Source organism: Ostrea edulis, chromosome 3 (assembly GCF_947568905.1).
Source record: "Ostrea edulis chromosome 3, xbOstEdul1.1, whole genome shotgun sequence".
Lineage (NCBI taxonomy): Eukaryota > Metazoa > Mollusca > Bivalvia > Ostreida > Ostreidae > Ostrea > Ostrea edulis.
Window position 1 is genome coordinate 35,583,383 of NC_079166.1, and position 15,441 is coordinate 35,598,823.

General features: G+C 37.0%; 1 protein-coding gene and 1 long non-coding RNA gene across 4 annotated transcripts in view; one reads left to right on the forward strand and one right to left on the reverse strand.

The window, feature by feature from the left end:
* The window catches only part of LOC125675751 (uncharacterized), a 67,843-nt gene that overhangs the window by 20,619 nt on the left and 31,783 nt on the right, over window positions 1-15,441 (forward strand). For all 3 annotated transcript variants that reach the window (XM_048913540.2, XM_048913542.1, XM_048913541.2), the window contains one exon: window positions 12,549-12,779. In XM_048913540.2, coding sequence (XP_048769497.1) covers window positions 12,549-12,779 — 231 coding nt within the window. The remainder of the gene's footprint in view (window positions 1-12,548; window positions 12,780-15,441) is intronic.
* LOC125675756 (uncharacterized) lies at window positions 1,751-6,126 on the reverse strand. Its single transcript, XR_007370629.2, has 3 exons — window positions 5,990-6,126; window positions 4,797-4,861; window positions 1,751-4,347 (listed from the first exon to the last, which is right to left on the reverse strand). It is a non-coding gene; the product is annotated as an uncharacterized LOC125675756 (long non-coding RNA).

Genomic DNA, 15,441 nt, shown 5'->3' on the forward strand with positions numbered 1-15,441 from the left:
TACCAATTTATAAGGCAACCTCCCTCTAACAGGTACCAACTAATAAAGCACTCTCCCTCTAACAGGTACCAACTTATAAGGCAACCTCCCTCTAACAGGTACCAGATTATAAAGCACTCTCCCTCTAACAGGTACCAAATAATAAAGCACTCTCCCTCTAACAGGTACCAACTTATAAGGCAACCTCCCTGTAACAGGTACCAACTTATAAAGCACTCTCCCTCTAACAGGTACCAGATTATAAAGCACTCTCCCTCTAACAGGTACCAACTAATAAAGCACTCTCCCTCTAACAGGTACCAATTTATAAGGCAACCTCCCTCTAACAGGTACCAACTAATAAAGCACTCTCCCTCTAACAGGTACCAACTTATAAGGAAACCTCCCTCTAACAGGTACCAGATTATAAAGCACTCTCCCTCTAACAGGTACCAGATTATAAAGCACTCTCCTTCTAACAGGTACCAGATTATAAAGCACTCTCCCTCTAACAGGTACCAATTTATAAGGCAACCTCCCTGTAACAGTTACCAACTTATAAAGCACTCTCCCTCTAACAGGTACCAACTTATAAAGCACTCTCCCTCTAACAGGTACCAGATTATAAAGCACTCTCCCTTTAACAGGTACCAACTTATAAGGCAACCTCCCTGTAACAGGTACCAACTTATAAAGCACTCTCCCTCTAACAGGTACCAACTTATAAAGCACTCTCCCTCTAACAGGTACCAAATAATAAAGCACTCTCCCTCTAACAGGTACCAACTTATAAGGCAACCTCCCTGTAACAGGTACCAACTTATAAAGCACTCTCCCTCTAACAGGTACCAGATTATAAAGTACTCTCCCTCTAACAGGTACCACATAATAAAGCACTCTCCCTCTAACAGGTACCAACTTATAAGGCAACCTCCCTGTAACAGGTACCAACTTATAAAGCACTCTCCCTCTAACAGGTACCAGATTATAAAGCACTCTCCCTCTAACAGGTACCAACTAATAAAGCACTCTTCCTCTAACAGATACCAATTTATAAGGCAACCTCCCTCTAACAGGTACCAACTAATAAAGCACTCTCCCTCTAACAGGTACCAATTTATAAGGCAACCTCCCTCTAACAGGTACCAACTAATAAAGCACTCTCCCTCTAACAGGTACCAACTTATAAGGCAACCTCCCTCTAACAGGTACCAGATTATAAAGCACTCTCCCTCTAACAGGTACCAGATTATAAGGGAACCTCCCTCTAACAGGTACCAGATTATAAATGGAGAATATTTTATAATCTGGTACATGTTGGAGGAAGTGTGCTTTGTAAGTTGGTACCTGTTAGAGGGAGGGTACTTTATAATCTGGTACCTGTTAGAGGAAGAGTGCCTTATAAGTTGGTACCTGTTAGAGGGAGGGTGCTTTATAATCTGGTATCTGTTAGAGGGAAGATGCTTTATGATTTGATGATAAAGCATTTTATCTCAAAGAGGTACCAAGTTATAGTCTAACTCTAACAGGAAGCAGTGTATGCTAGGACTAAAATAATTATAGCTTCTCCCAAAGTAGAACTTCTATTGTGCTTATCAAAAACAATCGTTGTCAATAGTACAGTGTACTTGGGATCAGCTGGACTTGTTACACTACAGAAATCATGGAACACACTGTTTCCATGTTGTACCTGTTTGGTTGTGAATCCCATCCCAGATGATGTTCAACAACTTGTTCAACACCTTGTTTGAAATGAAAAGACTTGTGTAAAGTTTACAAATTTATTATAGCACAAGTCAATATTGTTTTAGAGTAGCTGATAACAAGTAATAAGTTTTCCAATAAAAATAAATGAGTACAAGCAGAAAAGGTTACATAGGGTGTTTTTCTGATGCCATTTCTAGAATAAAGTGCACCGCCACGGCACATGATACGCCCGTCACATATTGTTAAAAGTATAGATTGTACCCATTAAAACATTTTTTTTATATCACCTTAATTAAATGTCAGTGACCTTAAAGTAGGATGCGACACACCTTCTACCTAAGATGCATTAGTTGACCAATTTTGGTGATTCTAGGTCTAATAGTTTTCAAGTTATGAGTCGGACAAGTTTTTGCCATATATTCTTAATGAAAAGTCACAGTGACCTGGTTTTAATGTGCGACACACCTTCTACCCAAGATGTATCTACAGACAAAGTTTGATTCTAGGCCTTGTAGTATTTAAGTTACGGGTCGGACACGAAAAAGCTAACAGACGGGCGGACATGAACGCCATACCATAATACGTCCCGTCTTAAGACAGGCGTATAAAAAGGCTTTAAATAGTATCAGCAATCATCAGGCTGTCACATACTTTCTTTCCATGAATAAAAGCTCCTAAACTTAAAAGTGACAGGAGGCCGGTAGATAGACAACTAGAGCTCTGCGGAAAATATTTCCCAAAAATTGACCATGATCAACAATCTGTAAATATTCTAAAACACCAAAGAAGTTATTTACAAAGACCCTAGCTTCAAAACTGTGAGAGGAGTTAAAAGGTCAAACCGTCATTTATTTAATACATGTATATTTCCTCAAAAACTGACTCGGTTAAACCTGTAATTTTCAACAACAAAAAATTAAACAAAAATCAAAATCATAGCCACATACACATTTTTCATACCCATACAAATACTCTGCAGAATAAGGTTCTCAGTTGAATATTGGGAGAAATTTGACAAATCATGTACTTTCTATGTAATGTTTCCTCAAAATACTCAGTTCAAGAATCTGTAATTTTCTCGAACAAGGTTTACCTATTAAGTGAACCTACAACCTTGACCTTAAAAAACAATAAGCATCTTCCTTTTATGGTGATCAAATGTACCAAGTTGTAAGATTCTGGAGCTTACGGTTCAGTCTGTATCCCATCTTACAAGGTCCGGACAGACAACACCATACCATAATATGTCCAGTCTCTGACGGGCAAGTACCATAATAAGAAAATCTAAAGTTATGACCCTAACAAGCTTTCACAAACTATAAAACATGAGGTGTTTGTAAAACATATAAGCCCCCATGGTGCAAAATTGAAAAGGGTTATACACATGCATAATTTGATTGATAGTAGTATCATCAATTCGAAATATTGAGCAAACAATATCTTCCTATGTCAGGAGTGGATTGACCAAGTGACCTAAAAATCAATAGGGGTCATCTACTCCTTATGCTGTACCAGGTTTGGTGTCAATCAAGCAAATAATTTTTAAAACATAAGAGACAATATATTACTATGTCCAGTTTACCCCTTGACTTTTGACCATGTGACCTCAAATCTACTCCTTGAGATGTACCAGTGTACCAAGTTTGATGTCTGTCAAGCAAAGGGTTCTCAAGATATTGAGCAGGCAGTGTCTTCCTATGTCCAGAGTAGATTGACCCTTGACATTTCGACCTGAAAAACAATTGGGGTCCTCTTCTTTTCATAACCAACCCACATATGAAATATATTACGATCAAGTGAATGGTTCTTAAGATATTAAGCGGACAACATGTGGTCTACCGACCGACCAACAGGTGCAAACCAATATGCCCCTCTTCTTTGAATGGGGGCATAAATATAGTGTTATAACACTAAAAGGCTTCCATACATCTAAAAGTAACATAGGACAAGTCTAACTATAGAAACATTGAGATAGCCTAAACACTTAAACTCTGAAAAAGTAATATCTCATACTACCCTGAACCAAGTAAATTGACTCTGCTAAGGTATTTACATATTATAATGTAAAATCTAAATAGTTCCCCAACTCAATGTTTTGTTCATTTCCTACTCTATGTAAAAGATAAGAGGCGAACACGAAATTCATGTGAAAAGTACAAACCTTAGAGTTCTTTAACCTAGCAGAGTGAGTAAATCTGAGTCAGCTCCTTATATAGGGCTGACAAAATCAATGGGATACTAAATATAAATGCTCAATCTGATAACCCAGGATTAAGCCCCTTGGCCAATGAAATTGCAGAAAACAAATTATGTTCAGGAAGACTAGCATAATGGCAGGTATAATGAATTACATAGCACAGTGAAAGGTAAACATGTGAAACATTAAGATATTTCCTTTATAAAATCTTAAATGTAAAGTTTGAAAAGGTTGCATGTATAGTACAATGTATGCCAGTGGATTTGAAAATGACCTGAATCAATGCTCTTTCTATTTGGTACAAAACAGATATAGTTATGATTAATCATTATATCATTGGGTAAAGGCGGCAGTCTGCTTCCCTTAAGGATGTATTCTAAACAGTGGATGCAATCAAAATCTCTGCCTCCACAAACATAATATCTTTGAAGTATTGGATGTGTGTGTTCATATTCTGTCCAATCCTGTAACATGAAAAACAAGACATAATCTTATTGGCTCATCCTAAATTTAGTATCCTATCAAAGTTTAACTAGTAAATTGCATTCTTCTATTGTGTTATCGAGTATATAAGCTCAAACACAGTATTTATCAAGTTTCTCTGAATAATTAGAATTTATCCTACCATCTCCTACCATTATCTTTTTCCTTTAAATATTGAATATCTTAGACAGAAAATAAAATCATAAAAACTTTATATATCACACAATGCGAAGTCAATATAAAATTACTGGTAAAGAAAGTTCAACTCTTTGACACAAGTATGGAAAATTAAAGATAACGGTGATAATGTTTCGAGGATTGTTTTCATCTCTCAAACAAAATACATGTAGAATTTCAGATTGAAAATAGAAGCAATGTTGACTATTTGAAATGACCATATGGAATTTGTGCACCACAAAGATGAACTTACATAATGGATTTTAGCCTAAACAGCCCAAATTCTTCCAAAACCAATGCACACAGTTCTAAACTACCCTGGATGAAAAAATGAAAGAAAAAAAGATTTATATATATATATATATGTCTGTTCTTAATGTTTGAATATTTTCACACAAATAAAAGATATAGGTTAACAAAGAGGCCCATGGGCCACATCGCTCACCTGAGTCACCCTGGTCTAGTTCTAAAGATTTTCCCTATATATTCGCATGTAAAACTTTGGTCTCTATTGTGACCCCATCCTACCCCCAGGGGTCATGATTTGTAACAAGAGGCCCATGGGCCACATCGCTCACCTGAGTCACTTTGGCCCATATCTGAAGACTTTCCATATATATTTCTATGTAAAACCTTAGTCCCTATTATGACCCAAACTACCCTTTGCACACTTGAATCTACACTATGTCAGAAAGCTTTCATTTAAATGTCAATTTCTTTGGCCCAATGGTTCTTGAGAAGAAGATTTTTAAAGCTTTCTCCTATATTTGTATGTAAAACTTTGACCCCCCGCCCCCACTTGTGGCCCCATCCTACCCCCCAGGGGCCATAATTTGAACAAACTTGAATCTGCACTACGTCAGGAAGCTTTCAGGTAAATTTCAGCTCTTCTGGCCCAGTGGTTCTTGAGAAGAAGATTTTTAAATGACCCCACCCTATTTTTGCATTTTTATGATTATCTCCCCTTTGAAAGGGACATGGCCCTTCATTTGAACAAACTTGAAAGCCCTTCACCCAAGGATGCTTTTGGCCATGTTTGGTTGAAATTGGCCCAGTGGTTCTGGAGAAGAAGTCGAAAATGTGAAAAGTTTAACAGACAGACGGACAGACAGACAGACAGGCAGACAGACGACGGAAAAAAATGATCAGAAAAGCTCATTTGAGCTTTCAGCTCAGGTGAGCTACAAACTTGAATCTGCACTAGGTCAGGAATCTTTAATGATAATTTCAGATCCTCTGGCCCAGTGGTTCTTGAGAAGATTTTTAAATGACCCCACCCTAATTTTGTGATTATCTCCCCTTTGTGCCAAGTTTTGGTTGAAATTGGCTCAGTGGTTCTGGAGAAGAAGATGAAAATGTGAAAAGTTTATGCCGACGACAGACAACTAACAAATTTTGATCAGAAAAGCACATTTGAGCCTGAGAATTTTTTTTTTTAGAACTTACTGGCAAAATCTCGGTGCCCTGTAAATGTGATTTCTTACATCCTTATTGGCGGGGTAAAAGCATCTGTTAAATTCTGAGATGGTGTTCCCTGGTGAAATAGTATCCTTTACAAACAGACGGAAATGTCTTTTTGTTTAATCAACGCTTTGTGTGCCCTCGTGTACAAGTAAATGTATTTTTGATATAATAGTCTCATCTACTGGCTGGCTTAATCCTGGAAACTAAGAAAACATTCTAAATGAATACATGTAATTATATAAGGGGATTTGAAACAAAATGTATGCCTCTCTTGCTGAACTTTGCCAACAGAATTTAAGTTTTACAATTTTCATTTATGTATATTGAAAGTTTGATGCCTGTGACATTTGGGAATTACTGACATAGCATAATTTTAGGGATTGTAGCATTGGTGAGAAACACTGCACTGCCACCGGTCTCTAATTTATGAATGGGCTTGTAAATTTTTCAGTTAAAGTTTATAATCTGATTGGACTACTTGTCTGGCAATATATACAGGGCTCGAAATTAATGTATGCCAGTCACTCTGTGACTGGTTAAAAGTCTGGCTGACTGACTGACATTTGTTTTAGTCAGTCAGATGAGTTAATTTTCTAAAGCATCATTTTGGAAAATATACTTATGAAAGAAGTAGGTACAGTTTCTAAAGTCATTTGGCCCAAAATATGGATGATTTCACTTGGAGCTCAAACCCTGGCATTCAAATAAGGAATGGATTAGCAAACACAAAATCTGCTCAGTTTGATCAGCAAAATGATTTGTGTCATATGACGTGAGCTAGAAGTTGGCATAAAATTGCAAAAATGCCATTTTCAATGAAAATATCCACAAATTCAGGTGGTTTTCTTATCAGAAAACATACAGTGCATGAGTCGAGCAAATTCATATTCAAGTATGTTTTTCATCTTAAATTAATACACAATATATATCATTTTTATTTTGCTCGACAAATGCGCACATCTTTTCCTGAGCAATAATCTGTATGACATTTGACAGTTTTCAGGCTTATTTGAAAACAAGATGTGTTTGTGAAACACAAATGCCCCCGATAATGGCCAATTCCAAAGATGGTCAAGGTCACAAGGGCAAATATCTTGGTACCAGTAGAAAGATCTTGTCAAAAGAAATCATCATGTACAATACGAAAGCTCTAATATTTACCATTTAGAAGTTATGACCAATGTAAAAAAAAAATTAAAAGTTAAATGTCTAGGTCAAAAGGTTTAATACCAACGGAAAGGTCTTGTCACAAGGAACACTCATGTGAAATATCAAAGCTCTATCACTTATTGTTCAAACGTTATTAGCAAGGTTAGTTTTCAAAAAGTAGGCCAAACTCCAAGTCAAGGTCACAGGGTCAAAAATGTTGGTACCCCTGGAAACAGCTAAACTATAAGCTGATTTTCATGGTGTACAAAATGCATACCTTAATTTCAAGACAGTCCTCAAGGAAACTATTGTGAGGCAGTCCATCTTCTTGGAAGGCTGTAGTGATTGTCTTTTTTTTTTTTGTGTCTAGCTGAATTCTGCTGAAAGAATTTATTAGTCTCACTATCAACCTTGCCATGCATTAATTTTTTTTAAAGACCACACCTGTAATCAAAATCAAAGCATTACTTGTTTCTAAATATATACATCAGTATCATCACCAACAAAGACAGCCTTGTCTTGAAACACAAGCTTAGTATAACATGAAACCAATCATTACAATGACCAATGTTTCAAATTTATTTATATTAACAGTCCTTGACCAGTCGAATTTGATCAATATTTTCATTAGTTTGTCACTATGAAGATACCGTAATTTTCCAACTCAGTCTCAGATAGACATACACGGAGAAAATTTGTGGCTGGATCGGGAATTGAACCTAGGGACCTATGTGCAAGATTTTACCAGTTGGTGCCGTGACTACTCTTGTCCTGACAGGGGTGAAATGAATCTGGGTTGCGTGTCTTCGACGGCAAAGACAAATTAAAGGGAGGAATTTAGTAGTTAGGGCTACACGGACCGTGGATATCGACCTGGATAGCTCAGTGGTTAGAGCACCTGACTAGTAATGCAGGGATCCTAGGTTCGACTCCTGGTCCAACCAAATATTTTCTCCTCCCCTATACTGCATTCCGTGACATAACTTGCGCCGTGTTAAGTTTATACGTGTATCAAATTAAAAATTTGGCCCACTGGCCTTCATTGTGGAATGAGTAGGATTGTTACATATAATGTCCGAAATTACAAACGTTCACAGAAAATACCACAGATATGACCGAAATTAAAAAATTATTGAAGTTGTCAAAGGAGGGACCAAAATTTTTAATGTGAATATGATAGTAGATGTCATGTATTACTGAGGTCATTTTAGCTCCTTTCTCGGTAATTTTTGTCAATTTTTTGGTAATTTCTGTAAATGGTACCGTAGTAGGCTAGTTTTGGTCATTCCTACGCTGCGGAATGACTTACCACGTGCCCTGGCCTTGTGCTTGTTTAGCCTATATTGAATATACTTACCGATCTTGCAAAAATCGTTTGATTCCCGGGCAATATGGTACTAATATCTCATGTTTTATAAATTAATATACCTCGCGGACACTACTAAAGACAGAGATATTTCCGGCACCAACGGTCTCTTCGTAGATATGTTTGGTCTATCGTCCCGCTTTCCCATATTTGATATTTTCTATCTTTTTTTGCGCAAGAGTTAGCCTATTTTAAGTACAACTTAACAGATGAAATACAGGGGCAATTAACTCATTGTATAGGGGCAGGTAACTCGTGGTCGCCGCCCTGCGTTAACCTACAACTAACAGAACCTCTACATTGTGACATACTTCTTCATTGTGATGTCATATGGAGCGAAGTGCACAGAGGTACATTTATAACAGCACTGTGATTTTTCTCGGACAGCCTTAACTGAGCTGCTTTGTTATTTTGTCTTGTTATGGGAATTGAATTGAGATATATTACGCATGTAAATCATCTTAATGTCAGGCGAAATAGTCACGATTCCTAGACCCATTTCGACTCCTTTTAAGTGAAGTTTTGGGAAGGTACAAAGAACACTAACTATTGATGAATTGTTGTATTGTCACAATATATTTACCCCTCATTCCATAATTGTTCAAATATAGACAATATACTATACCCACTCCTAAACCATATAGATATTTGCTGCTTATGTAAAGCACTACTTATTTTCTTTGATGAGTGACTAGGGGTCACTTCCGAACTCTCATTCTATAATTCTTCAAATATCTTTAGATGGTTGAGATTTTCACCTAAACGATGCATATTTTTCTACCTATTTCATTATGCCTTTAGTATTTTGTTTGGCAAGGGTTAAATTCAGTATTTAATTTCACACACACACCCCCTTTCCCGAGTTATCTCTATCCCCTCATTATATAGTTGCTCAAATATCTTTAAAACGATGGAGATCCCCCTGAACAATGTGCATATATTTTATTGCAGCTTATGTCAAAATGATTTAAGTATTCTGTTGAGTTTGTGACTTTGAGTCATTCACACCCCTAATTTTACATCTGTTCATATATATTTTAAACAATTGAGATACACTGTCAGTAATCATGGATAATTTTTTTGGAAAGTGCAACAAATATTGAAGAATGCTTAAATAGTATGTAGTGTTATTGATGAAATTGCTTGTTTGAGTCACTCAAACTCAAATAATGCAAAGTTGTTGATTACTTTGTTCTCGTGGTAACAAGGACAGAGTCCTTGAAAAAACAGTGAAATATACATCTTTAAAATCCATAATAAATACAATTAAGATAATAAGATGCATATTTTTTTTTTTTTATTTGAGGTAAATAAAAAGAGGTTATATAAAATTTTGTTAAAGTAAGACATTTAAATACCTCAGCAAAAATGGTTGCCATGGCAACTAACATACCTTGCATTGTATACAGTCAACAATTCAAATAAAACAATAGATTTTTAGCTAACCTTTTTCAGAGGCGCAACACAATCAGGCAAGGTCTTTCATATAGAAAAAAATAATATTAAATTGTTATATTTCTATTAAAAAATAAAATCAGTTAAAGAACTTTGTTTGCTAGTGACCTGACCAAGAACACAATTTTTCATGTCCACCTACATTTTCGAAAATCGTTTTAATTAATGAAGTAATCTAAGTCAAGAATAGTTGCCATCTGGAATTACTCTCTAATGACATGCTAAATTCTGTTGAGACTTGTAAATGGCCTCGTCCTACAATCTCAAGGTCACATACATTAACCAGTGACATTCATATCTAATCAGTTAACCTAAACTGCAGCTAGCATATATATATATATATAGATAGATAGATAATAGTTACTTTTCGAAATGAGCGGTAAAAGCATAGGTGAAAAATAAAAATGAAACACGACGTCTAGACGTCTAGATTTGTTTGATTTTTCTGAAGATTTGAAATGAAAGCGCTAAAGCTTTACTAAACGTCTTCGTGTTTCATTTTTATTTTTTACCTATATATATATATATATATACATATATACTAACCGGCTTGAGTATTTAAAAAAAAAATCACATATTGCTGTATGGCTCCAAGCATACCTTAACTATGGAAAAATATACATAGCAAGGTCATAGAACATAATTAAAATTGACCAGGTCGTTAAGTTTACTATTCGCGGGGGGGGGGGGGGGGGGGGGGCTGCCATTGTACATGTATGTTGGGAAAAAATTTGTATAAAGGATTTCTTTATTTCGATTTGTAATTCAAAAAATTGTGTACTATACCCATAGCCTGATGATATAGGTGTGATATATTTGTTAGAGGATCTACCAACGAAATATACAGTGCACAATGAAACTTTACCACCATCACCACCACACTCACCCATCCCCCTTTATCATCAGAACAGCAATCCATATCGTTATGTATACATGCAGGATTAGCTGAGTTGGACTTTGATGAAAAACGATAATCGGTAAATGTAAAGAAAGTAAACAAGGAAATGATAAATATGGTAAATATTAGAATTTTCAAATCCATAAATCAGATCGAAACAGTCAACAAAAATGGGTCGGAGTTAAAATAGTGCCTCGAATGCAGGCATTTCCGTCAAATTTTAATCGACTCAATTGCCATAAAGGACCTCCCAACATTAGCTGTATCTTATGGTCCTTAATTACCATCCTTCTTTTTTAAAAAAAATGATTTTTCTATTATACTTTTTGGTAAATATTGAAAATTGATATATCGCCTGTAAGTGTAAAGTCCTTTTTCCTCGGATATTGGAAGATAAGGATAGAAAACTTAAGTTTTAAATGGTCAACCATAGCTTGAAATCTACAAAATTACTACCCGAGGTCAATACAGGATAATTTTTGTAGAACGAAAGTTAAAGTTTTCGCATTTTTAAAAAATAAATACTCTCTCTCTCTCTCTCTCTCTCTCTCTCTCTCTCTCTCTCTCTCTCTCTCTCTCTCTCTCGAATTTGCATTATGTCAGAAAGCTTTCATGTAAACATCAGCTTTTCTGGTTCAACAAAACTTTGACCCCCGTTGTGGCATAACCATACCCCCCTCCAGGGGGGGGGGGGGGGGGGCATGATTTTAACAAACTTGAATCTGCATTATATCAGGAAGCTTTCGTATAAATCTCAGCTTTTCTGGCTCAGTGGTTCTTGAGAGGAACATTTTTAAAGATTTTCCCTATATATTTGTATGTAAAACTTTGATCCCCCTTGTGGCCCTATCCGACCCCCGGGGGCCATGATTTTAACAAACTTGAATTTGCATTATGTCAGAAAGCTTTCATGTAAACATCAGCTTTTCTGGCTCAGAGGTTCTTGAGAAGTCGATTTTTAAAGATTTTCTCTATATAAAACTTTGATCCCCTATTGTGGCATCATCCGACCCCCGGGGACATTCATTTTAACAAACTTGAATCTGCACTATATCAGAAAGCTTTCATATAAATATCAGCTTTTCTGGCTCAGTGGTTCTTGAGAAGATTTTTAAAGCTGTTCCCTATATATTTGTATGTAAAACTTTGATCTCCTACTGTGGCCCCATCCGACCCCGGGGTCCATGATTTTAAAAAAATACCACCGAGCTCAGCAAATTCATATGGACATTGAAAGACAAAAATATTGACTACAAAATCAAGTGGGAATTTTTAAGAAAAACATCATCATACTCAAACATTTCAAAAAAGTGCAACCTTTATATTCTAGAGAAATTCTTTATAATATGTCATCCCGGAAAATCTTCATTGAATAAGCGTTCAGAACTTGTCAGCACTTGCCGTCATTCCCATAAATTTCTATATACTCAATCCTGTGTGTAATCACGCTTAGCAACTATCCAGTATGTTTCTGTGTAACATATACTCAGCCATGCGGATGTTTTTCGTTAGATGTCATTTTTCTCCCGACGATCGAGGGGAAGCCATCCCTTACGAAACAGCCTGTAGAGAAATAAATGTTATGTGATTAAACTCCATCTGATCATCAATTTATATATATATATATATATATATATATATATATATATATATTACATAATTTATTCTTACAGTGACATACTTGGATGTGATTTGTTTGGGAAAAGATGCGCAGGAATGTAAAAGCAATATTACAATGGTATTGGATGAAACAAAAAAATACTTTGAAGATGTATATATTAGCCATCGAAATGTTGAGAAGACAGAAGACATCAAATATCCCTGGATTGCTATTTGCGGAGCTGAATGTGAGAACATTTCTTCATCACTACCGAAACTTTTCGTTCGAGAGGAAAAGTTGTCTGGTATGTATATATGTGTCTATTCCTGAGTCTTAAGTCCACCCAGTACACAAGGTAAGACTTTGTTCCATGCAATTTTTCAAAGCACTACAGTTCTTGCGTATACATGGGCGTAAGCAAAATGGCGATAGAGGCGGCAGTGGCCACCCCAATGATAGGCAAAACAAAACAATAATAAAAAAGTACAAAAGTAGAAAATTTGTAACGGTGATATGTGCTCAATGGAGCAACAAGTATAACGGCGATTTGTGGTCGATGGAACGGCAAAGTGTGCATGCAAGTAATCAATAAAAGAATTGACTTTATGGCCATGACCTGACCTAGGGTATGTTAAATTTACCCAGAGAAGCCATTGTGCTAAAATAAACTTAATATACAGCACAACCAGCCGCAAGACATCTGACCTACTACCCGAATTGAATAGTGACCTTAACCTAATATCTGAATAGATCAGTAGGTGTGTCGAAACTTAACTGGCTACCCTGTAATCCCTCATTGGCTGCTTAGCAGCTGCAATGACAAGAGTGATACAAGTTTAATATTTATTAATTGGATCAGAACCAGGATGGAAATTTACATATATGGTGGAAAGGGTCGCATGCAAACTTTTTTGTGGGGAACTGGGAAGGCGGCCAGTGTGCCAGTTTGACTACCAAAGTAGGGGCAACACAGGGGGCCCTATGTGGACATAGGTGCCCGAACCTGAACGAGTCCCCACGTTCTAAGGGAGGTAGATATTTCTGCGCATCTCACCGGTCTCCTGCGTGCTACCTGGTTTAATTAGCAAGTGCGGAGCAAGCTTGTAGACCCTCCTACAGTTGTCGTAACATGCACCAGCCTGTAGCATCCCCTCCCTTGGTAGGAGGTGGATGTGGACCCAGCTATGAACTAGCTGAGAGCCCCACGAATTAAACTTTAGCAACTTATGCAAGACATTAGTATTTTCTATGAATATCCACTGACCCTTGACCTAGTTCAATGGTCGTCTGGAGGGTACACGTGAAATATCTGCCCCCTGTTTTAGTAGTAGGTGGGAGGAGAGCCGGTTTTGGCGCAGAATTAGTGATCAACTACCCCAACGCACTCCCCAGTCCGCCACAGACATTGGAACAATGTCCCCAACAAAAATTGATATTTGTATGTTTGTTTCCTTTTTTCTTCATGCATACTTGATATTGGAGGCACTTAAACAGTGTGGTGGACGACGTGCACCCTCGTCGTCGCCCAGGGCCCGCAGGCACGAGGGGAGAGCATTTATCTCTACACTCCCCTCTCCGAACCCCCTGTGCACTCTCAAGCAATGGTTACTAAGACCAAGTTATCACCAAATTGACACATTTCGGTAATCGCTCTCAACTTGAAGATTACCTGCATTATGTAATTTTCGTGGGAATATTTAAAACTTTCAGGATTTCCGACCAGTAATTAGATTGAATTCTGAAGTTGATCATTGCAAAAAGTGTAACCTCGAAAGTAACAAATAACATCAAGGTCATCTCAATTCTGCAGGGTGGGCGGCGTGCACTCTCGTCCGTCACCCAGGCCCCCTGGAGGCACAATGGGAGAACGTTTATCTCTATGCTACCCCCTTCGAACCCCCTTGCATACTCTCAAGCAATGATGACTTAACCAAGAGGTAACTGGTATCACCAAATTGACACATTTTGATAGTGATTATGAAAGTTGTAAATTATTTGAATTTCCTAGATTGTTCAAGGGAATAGCTAAAACTTCAGGATTCCTGACCAAAATTAGACTGAATTCTGAAATGACCATTTCAAAATGTGTGATCTCAAAGGCGACTTAAGATTAACAACAAAGTGGTCGCAGTTCAGGCGGACTATAAGACTTGTCAGCTCTGAATAACTCCTATGATGGAAAGCAAAAATTGGACAAAATTTCCAAACACCAATTTAGCAAACCATCTACCAGTCCTACTGGAGGAAAATTACGTCCCATAACTGAAACGGGTATACCTCTAAAGGATTCCGATTGATTCTGAAGAGTTTCAGCAGAAAATTCTAGAATACTTTTGAAGTCTGAATTCCGTCAAAAAAGATCTAACTACAAGTCCCAAATACTTCGGTAAAAACTAAGGTAATGATAGCAGAATGGCACATTGCTAAATACCATTTTCGACGATTCCCAAGATAAAACAATAAACTGTAATGGATCAAACTTTTTCGACCGAAAATTCCTCATAAATTCGTCAAACTAATCCAAATGTTCCAGAACCAGTGAGAATTAACACAAACTCAGCTAAGAATTAAAATTAAGACCGATTACTCGAGCCAAAATGCGAAAATTACCCAGCCCATTAACACCCCTAAACCTCTACCCTCAAAGCCACTCCTCCTCGGAAAAAGTTGGATAACAAAACATGACATTTCCTGACGTGGTATCTCGACTGCTGGAACCATACAAACTCCAATAAATGCCTATTGAATGAATTATGGAAATTCAACGCCGAATACATCAGACAAAGCCAGTCAATTATTTACATGAAAATGGAATGGAGTGCGATTGACTTAAAGTTAACCAAACAATAACTTTCGGTTAGGCTTGACATTGAGAATAAACAACAACGAACCGATCAACAATCTGCAAATCCGAACTTAAATTGAGATTGTGGACAATTATCGGAAACAAAAACTGCAATTAAATG